We start from the raw sequence: 9,264 nt of genomic DNA on the forward strand, positions 1-9,264 counted from the left end.
TCAGATGAGATTGAACACAGTCCGAGCCAGAATAATAATAAAACTTCCTAATGTATTCCTGCCATGTAAAATTTTAAATGAATGTATTCCTTTTACAACTATGGATAAATATAATATGTGGACCCATTATTTTTTAGTGCAATTTCATAACCAAGTCATAATTAACCACTTTCACACAAGAAGCAAAGAAACACTACATTTATCGGCACAGATAAAAAAAAAATATGAGATTGGATTGAGCTGTGTGTCAGATGTTGGTGAGTGGGGTGGAGATATGGGGGTTAGGGGTTATTCACAGGCTAGTTTACTGTCAAAACTACTCAACGCTATTCCAAAAGCTTGAACAGCACAAAGAGGGTAATTAAAATCCATGGTAAACACGTCTTCCGCTACTCTGCCAAACTGCATCACAATATAGTCAACTGAAAGTAAGAAAAGGACTGATTATTTATTTTCTCTGTAGGAATATTTCTGACAGAATATTTTTTTGCTCTTTCAAATGAATAAATTTCTTCAAAGACGTTAAATAAAAAAGTACATTGGAACACTTCCACAGTATTTATTGATATGAAAGTCTGATAACGAAATTCGTATGAAATCAGAATGTATTGCATATAAATTAATAAATTTAACCCTAATTGATTTTTTTCCTTTTCTGTATTAATACAACAGAGTTTCTTGTTTGCAAGAGTTATTCTAACTTGCAAGTAACCAAGTTAGTCATTTTGAAATATTGTAAATGTTACTCAATGAAAAACGTTAGTAAATTTGCTGACTTTAGCAACCTAATTCTTACCATCATTGTCATGCACAATTTGGAAATTTTTTTTACAGAAGACTGAGTGACTCGTCCATGGAAATTTAGTATATACGATTGAGTCTCTACAACGGAGAATACAAAATCATTTACACAGTTATTTCTCCAGTATTGTTAAAACTTCCTAAGAGGACAGGAAATTTAGCAGTGCATAACCTATTCCAATCATTTCACATCAACAACTGTAACGGATACCGATACAAGGCATTCAGTAGATTGATATTTTTCATTTCAAAATCTTATATGATTTATATTCTAGAAATTGCAATTCAATTGATAATGATTTGTTGTAATATGTGTATTCCACTACTGAGCCGACTTAATTTCATTCTGACGACTTACCATCATTCCAGACAGGGGTCTTGTTGTGGAGGTCCAGTATATTCTCCATATTTTTTCTCTTGTATCTGTCAATCAAGCCTTCATTGTCCTGCAAAACACAATTCAATACTTTTCCACATCAGTATCTCATTTATAGTTTATTACTTAGTCAATTGATGAATTTCAAAACAATGATTATGTATGACCGAGTAAGCACTATCAGTTTTATTGTTTGTTGAGCATGTACCATCTTTCATAAACATTCTTAAATCAGATTTATCAAAAAACCAGCAAGGAGTTGCAAAACTATATAAATACTGTTTAGATAAGCAAAACAAGAACAATTTCATTTTTTATCCCTCTTTTTTTCTCCTTTATATTGCAGCTATGGGTTGTGTAATTATAACCAGATTAAGTTTAAAAATCAAACAAAACTCTATTTGCACTAAGCAATGTATTCGTGATATACAGGTAACTCTCGATACCCGAAGTCCTCGGGACCGAGGAAAAACTTCAACAGACAGAAGAGCAGACAGGCAGATGAAAAGACTAGGAGGGAGTCTATAGTCCACTCTAGTTTCACCAGTAGGGGACTAATAACTTTGACAGAGAATGGACTCAATTCTCCTTGTAACAAAGTATGAAAGAACTCATTCAGCTTTTTTAGACTTACAGATCTCGGCTGAATGTCTACTCGTTCATGATCCAAATTCATCCCTGGAATAATAATGGTCATTTTTCTGGGTCCTTTAAGACCTAAGACATTTGTTCCCTGAGAAGAGGAATCAGAATTATTTATTCATTGTTATCAAGTAATTGAGTAATTCTCTAGAATATACATGACGTGAAGTTTATAACATTTACTGACCCTCTCATAACTTATTTACAGTATTTAACCCTTTTGTGCCGTACATATTTCCAGTTCAAATTACGTACAGTGCCGTGACAGTTTTCTATTACGTTGAAACTATGATGTAACGTAACTGTGACGTCACAATGTAGGTAACTTAGGTATAAATGGGTTTTTCGCGTCAGCAGAAAATCGTTAAAATAGAGACATTATAAAAGAACAAATTCTACAACGACAGGCCTCTCCGAAAAAAAAAAAAAAAAAACATTTACAGAACAAACAAAATTTATGATCAAATAATGTTTTTAGTAGATTAGGTAGGGGTTATATATATTTTTTTTAAATAAGAACAATATGTAACGTCACGTACCCGTGGATCAAGTATATACTGCATAATATAATGATCGCAACACGAGTAAAGTTAAAAGTATAAAAGTGCAGTGTAATTGAAACACAGTGTTTCATAAATAACTACTTAATAAGTTTTTGGGATCTACATGTACCAGTGAAAGTGTTCTTAAACATGGAAATTCTATCGGACTTGAAAAAGGTTAATTTCGGTTCGTACACCTAATACATATTTTTTGAACGTAGACCTTTGATATTATCACATGCACCGGGCCCGTAGCAATAGTTTTAAAAGTCGGGGGGGGGGGGGGGGGGATCTTCACGAAAAATCTGACAAGCTAAAAAAAAAAACATTGTTCCGAACGCAAAAATCCTATTTCGTATGTGTCTGTGTGTGTGTGTGTGGGGGGGGGGGGGGTCTTACTTTTTTGGTGCACATTCAATAAACCTATTGAACTCACCAGTGCTTGACCTTACAGCAAAAAAGTATGTGGGGGCAGCATCACATTAAGGATATGATATTAAAAAATAGTGTGCCCCCCCCCCCCGCGTTATACGGGCCTGTGCACACTCACACCTTTCCCTGAATCACTTGTATTGTTTTAGATTTTATTATTTTATATTTGTTCAAACGTTTATATGTTGATCTTTTCCTTTCACATTTTGTAATCGTGTTATAAATAATAACCTGATATACACCGACTAAGACGTACGTTACTTCCAACAGTAAGTTTTCTTCGTCCTTACCACCCTTGAACGGTAACTCGTATGCAATCTGTGGATTGTTTGAGTCAATCAAATGAAAAGACTTTGATTTATTAAAACTTATTTTGTCCTTTATTGTGATTTTATTACAACATTTTTCTACCGTGTTTATGACTTGAATCACAGGCATTTGTTTCTGTAATAATTTTTTGACCCGTAGAGTAATAATGCTATTTTTATGCTATGGGTTAAAGAAAATATCAAAGAAACAAGTGCCTGTGCTTTGAATTTGGTGCTAGATATATAAACACCTTCAAGGCCCTTAAAAAATTAAGAAGCATTTCATTTGTTAAAACTAAATATTCCGTCAACATGTAACTTACAATGTGCATGTATTTGGTGCTAGATATATAAACACCTTCAAGGTCCTTAAAAAATTAAGAAGCATTTCATTTGTTAAACCTAAATATTCCGTCAACATGTAACTTACAATGTGCATGTACATGTAAGTAGTAATTGAACTTAAAAAGTATAAAAGTTTTCATATGTTATTCAGAGTACATGCTGAACATTTGCCGATCGGCATCACTTAATGAGCGATCCTACAACTGAAATAACATGGTAGATAAATAACGGACAAGGTTACAACTGTATATATAAGTATATTATGATTTTTCAAAATTACAACGGAGAGGTTGTGGATTGTGGACTTTTGAGCAAAGGGAAACGCTAATTGACATATCTAACTCATTAGAAATGCCACGCATAGCTGTTAGAAAATAAAGTAATATATTACTACTATAGTTTAAGTTACGTTGAGAGGAAATCAAGATATTAGGGGTTTTGCCGGGGGGATGGGGTGGTACTTGCCCAAATTTCGACCGACAAGATATTTTGCCTACCCTCTGATTGTAAATACCTATACCACAATTCTTGCATTAATTTTATAATCTGACACAAGAAGCATGCGCAAAAGTAATACCCCCCCCCCCCCCGCCAGTTAAAATCAATAATTCATGCCTAAAAGAAACCTGTATTGGTCATTTGAACAAACAGAATTGATGGAATTAATTGGATGGGAACATATAAACAAGCAGAGGTTCTATGTCACAGTCGTTTCTTGCAGAAATAAGAGCCGTAATTGCTCAATGGACATAAGCAGTCTTCTCCGGCAATTGGCAATGTCATGCACTGACTACATGTATTCGAGAATTGAAGGTTTAATTGTAAAGTTCCTTGTATCTTTGCCGAATTTCTTTGATAACTGTAGATTCCTAAGTATACGCGAGGAATAAATTATCGCGTAATTAGCGAATAGCACCACTCGCCAAATAAAACTACTCGCATTTATTTTTATGGTGCTTTAATGTATGTAAAATCTCTAGATAAATCACTCATTCGCGAATTATTGTTCTCGCGATTTGACGTTATTGGGCCATTTCACGATATTAAGTACTCGCGTAAAATAAGGAATCTAAGACATCTGTGACATGAAATTACTTAATTTCAAATCAGAATGCATTGTTCACATTTTCTAAAGATCAAGACAAATGAAATACCCGTTTAAAATTCCTTTCTTTCAGATAATTTTTCAGTAATAGAATGGTAAAATTATTGATTGTTTTCTTTAACAAGAGGCAAAAATGGCGCGAAGCTCAGAATGATGACGGAACGTCATAATCAGTTTTACCTGTGACGTAATGATTTAACAGTAGGCCCAAAATAGGCCCATGGAACTTAACGTAGTTTTTGAAAATAGGCCCAAAATAGGCCCGCGGCACAAAGAATGTTAATAATGATTTCAGATTTTAGAAAGTAAATTAAAAAAAAAAAGAAATACCTGATTTCAAAATTGGAAATAATTGGTGAATAATAATTAAATTCAGTATACATCAATGAAACAAACATATGTATAAAAAAGTTTTTATTTCATACTTACGTAAGAGATTCCAACTAATTCTTTTCTAGCATTTTCATAATTGCTTTTTGGATTATCACCATTGTCAAACAAAGTGAACTGGGTCCCTAAAAAATTCGCTCTATAACATACAAAATTGGTTAATCACTTGAACCATTAATTTTTATTAGAGGATCGTTACCGATACGCATTGTAATGAATTAATTTTTATTTATAAAGCAAAAATTTTACAACAACTCTCAAACTAACATGATCCTCTAATAAAAACTAATGTCCAAATAAATGTATTTCACCTCCATCCAAATGATCGTGTAGTGTAGGACACTATATATATATATATATATATATATATATATATATATATATATATATATATATATATATATATATATATATATATATATATATATATATATATATATATATATAGGTACAATTTTAAAAAATGAAACACGAAAACGTTTAGTAAAGCTTTAGCGCTTTCATTTTCAATCTTCAGAAGCTTTACAATAGGTAACATAACGTCATAATAAGCGGAACACAAATTCTATAGTGACGTCATAGTTAAACAATGCGGGAAATTTGTAGAATGAAAACAACTGTGATTACGATTACGATAAATTGTTAAGTTTAGGTTTGAAAACATGCATAAAATGTTTTTCTTTTTCGCGTCTCTGGATGTCACTTTCATTTGAAATGAGTTTCGTGAAAATACACAAAATAAGTTTTTAATATGAAAAGTGATTTTCTGTATATTCAACAATTCTGTAAAACTTTCACAAATTTCCGATAAGGGAGGTAAGTATTACCTGAGTTTTCCTACAAAGGCCTTGCCTCCCCTGGACAGATCTGTAGGATCCGTGGATATCAGGTAGTTTGAAGTTTTTGTTTTCTTTCTCTTTCTTCCAACCAGTAAAAATACCTTTAAAAACGTACATCTGTGGACGTATTTTCATATTCAAACATTTTATTATGTACACAGGAGATGCTTTTTGTACTAATTTATGATCATACAAACCGTTTAATTTTAGTGAAATTCATTGCCTTTAATTCTGAAATGTTATAATCGGTGCAAATCATACGGAAGTATATTTACCAAAGTATAAACCATATATACTACATTTAAAAAAAAAGTTCTTTCAAATCTTACAGGAAGAGTTATTTAGATATACTTAGTAATTGAAAAATAAATCCAAAATTATCTGGCAGCTAACTTTTTTGCCATCATCTTTTTCTAAATGGAGAAAGTAAGTGGGATAAAATCCTCGATCCACGCTTTTTTTGTCACGTGTGATTCTACACTTCATAACACGGCCTTGAGGGGCTGGTCTGAGCACAAAATCATCAAGTTTCTCAGTGAGCTCGAGTGGTTCGTCTCGAGCCATGGCACTTTCTGCTGCCCCTTCTTGATCATCATCCTGGAAAAAAATGTACTTCAATATTCACACTGCACGTCATTGATTTAATTTAAATATTTTTTCAAGATTTTAAGGAATCTCCTCATTCGCCATAACAGCGTCTGCTCTATAGTCGCGGAGTAAGGAGCTGATATTTACGTCGCGATTTCGAATCCCACTGTGGGACGTATTGACCAGTCCTTCGGATGAGACCGTATAAACCGAGGTCCCATGTCGCAGTAGGTGCTGGCACAAAAAAAAAAAAGATCCCTCACTGCTCAATGGCCCTGAGTGCCGAGCATACGTAAAAATTTGTAGCTCTCCACCGGCAAGTGGTGGCGTCTCCATATAAGTGAAATATTCTCGAGAGGGACAACAAACAAACACATATTCGCCATAACTATACTTTCATCTCTTCTTAGAAAAATAGATAACACTAATGTGCAAAGTATGTAAAAGTTAACATGTATTTAGTGTTTAAAATGCCTTCTATTTCATTGAAATGCCTGTAGAAAATCAAATACAAAAATCTATTTGTCCAAAAGAGATTTTAAAAGAGTTAATGACATAACTTAGGAAGTATTTATGGTAGGAAAATTTTACACCAATTAGTTGGAAATAGAGGATTTTTGAGTTTGTAGGAAAACATATCTTTTGCTTTCTTACCATTAAAGTTCCTGCTTCTGAAAGAATTGAGACAGCGATTTGCCCAGGGCGTGTCATTATTAATGAAATACCAACTTGGGAAAGGATGCAGAAAATATGTACAAATTGCATATATAAACAAAAAACCACAAAAGAGTTTTAACTATTTCTAAAAGTTTTACAGAATATTAATAGGGAAATAGAATATGCATTTACTGAATGAGACAATAGATGAATATTGTTATTTTGAGCAGCTAGTTCACTAGCTGCAGATCTGTAGCTCGCTAATCTGAAAAAGAATTGGGATGGATGACCAGAGAGCTACAATGCCAGCCATAGAAAAAAATGTATATTTATTGTGCACAAAAATTTGCACTTGATTTAGGATTAATATTTCTAAATTCTTACCGCAACTGCACAAAAGTTCGATTTCAAAATATTCCTTTGACCTCTATCAACTACTCTCATATTTGATACCTGCACGAAGCGCGTTAGACCGAATTATCTTGCCTCCCCCCCCCAAATAGTCGTGTAAATAGGCAAAATTTTCGATGTTCTCAATTTCAGGCTAATGAGGGCTATTTACAACGGTTATAAGGAATGTTTTGTTGTGGAAATAGTAAAAGAAAATGTTAGGAACACACGGTAAGTAATATTTTAGATGGCAATTCGAAAAAACACGGAGAAATAAATCGAGAAACAACGCACATTTTTGTGCGCAACAAATATGCATTTTTTTTCAATGGGTGGCACTGTAGCTCTCTGTCTGGAGGGCTATAGTTCTGCAACTTTTCGGCAGGAGCATCACTGAAGAGACATAATTTGTCGAAATGCGCATCTGGTGCATCAAAATTGGTACCGTATATGATTTACATCCACAACCAGATGCGCATTTCGACAAATTATGTCCCTTCAGTGATGCTTATGCCCGAAAAGTTGGAAATCCGAAATATTTAAATTAAAAAAAAAATTGAAGAGCTGAAAAAGGGGAGGGAATGCCAAAGACTGGAGCCAAATACGTCGAAGGATCAGAGCTATACATGAGAGAGGTAATCCTTAATTTTGAAATAAATTTCTAAAATTTACCACAGCAATCAACTATGTATCCTTATTTTCAAGCTAGTACCGAAGCACTATGCTACTGGGCTGTAGAGACCATCGGGGACTAACAGTCCACCAGCATGTGGAATGTAGATATTTTTTTTATTTATTACAATGTACAAATTGAAAGAGTATATTATTCTTTTTTTTCAAAATTGATGTAAACATTTTGATCACAAAGGTGAATGGTACGGGGCAGCACAACTCATCTCCAGAACACGAGGAGACAGGTCCTTCGCATGAGACCGTATAAACCGAGGTCGGTCATGCCGACATGCGCTATTTAGTAGTCAGTCTAAGTTCAAGTTAATAAATCGACTTTTTTCTGGTCTGGTCTATATTGATGTCAAAGCCAAGATCCTCTAATGTTATGGAACAAATTATTTAATTGATAACATACTTAATCATACCTGTAATTGGGGAGATGGATGTGTGCATCCTTTGATATTTCTTTTGATGTCTAACATGAATTAATTTCATGATTGGATTTATTGTTTGAACAAATTGTATAATTAATATTATGCACTTTACAAACTCCCCAGTTTTTTTTTTAATGTTTTCATCCGTACCCCAACTATTTTCTAGTTACGGGTAAAAAATTTAGCTGGAATTAGACGCGTTTAAATGGCTTCAAGAAGTGTAGATAAATTATATGCATTAGCGTCCAGATAAGAAATGACAAGCCATATGCATAGTATTTAATACAGTGTTTTTGAATAAAATATAAGGTACAAAAAATGAATTTAGATACAAGTAGTACAAGTATTTCGAGTTGATAAGTTAAACTAAGTACGGGGGTTGTCCCAGAAAAACGCGAACTTTTTAAATATTTCATAAATAATTACCAAAATTATTCATTTTTGGCAAAATATTGAAAAATGATATTTTTGTCATTTTTGCAAAATAAAATAAAGTTCCAATGCCATTTGCTTTTAAAAACAACATTTAAAGGGTATTAAATATTTGTGGATAGCGAAGAGTAATTTTTTGATAATCAAAAATAGCATTGACAGCAATGTTTTCGTTATTACCAGGCTATACGGAAATATAATGTTACAAAAATTATATCCTTAGAAACTTTATGATCTAGAGTTCTCCTGCGTAAAAAAAAAATCAATACTCTGACATCGTAAATAACAAAAACATGAGGTTATATGCACAA

At 33.1% G+C, this 9,264-nt stretch overlaps 1 protein-coding gene across 1 annotated transcript; it reads right to left on the reverse strand.

Moving 5' to 3' along the window:
* Window positions 1-1,142: 1,142 nt before the first annotated feature.
* LOC133176599 (tubby protein homolog) lies at window positions 1,143-7,079 on the reverse strand. Its single transcript, XM_061311709.1, has 6 exons — window positions 7,023-7,079; window positions 6,174-6,377; window positions 5,769-5,881; window positions 4,981-5,080; window positions 1,812-1,910; window positions 1,143-1,247 (listed from the first exon to the last, which is right to left on the reverse strand). Exons 1-6 carry the CDS (start codon window positions 7,077-7,079, stop codon window positions 1,143-1,145), a joined length of 678 nt encoding a protein of 225 aa, XP_061167693.1.
* Between the last annotated feature and the right edge of the window lie 2,185 nt (window positions 7,080-9,264).

The sequence above is a fragment of the Saccostrea echinata genome, unplaced genomic scaffold, assembly GCF_033153115.1.
Source record: "Saccostrea echinata isolate AGI-Se365-2 ecotype Australia unplaced genomic scaffold, CSIRO_AGI_Sech_v1 ptg000077l, whole genome shotgun sequence".
In the NCBI taxonomy this organism is placed as follows: Eukaryota; Metazoa; Mollusca; class Bivalvia; order Ostreida; family Ostreidae; genus Saccostrea; species Saccostrea echinata.

Bases quoted from the DNA above. Each gene is read 5' to 3' on its own strand.
- LOC133176599 (XM_061311709.1), bottom strand. From the start codon at position 7,079: ATGACACGCCCTGGGCAAATCGCTGTCTCAATTCTTTCAGAAGCAGGA. The intron at 5,081-5,768 runs GTAATACTTACC...TGTATGTTATAG, and splicing joins GCCTTTGTAGGAAAACTCAG to AGCGAATTTTTTAGGGACCC. The intron at 1,248-1,811 runs GTAAGTCTAAAA...TGTGTTTTGCAG, and splicing joins TAGACATTCAGCCGAGATCT to GACAATGAAGGCTTGATTGA.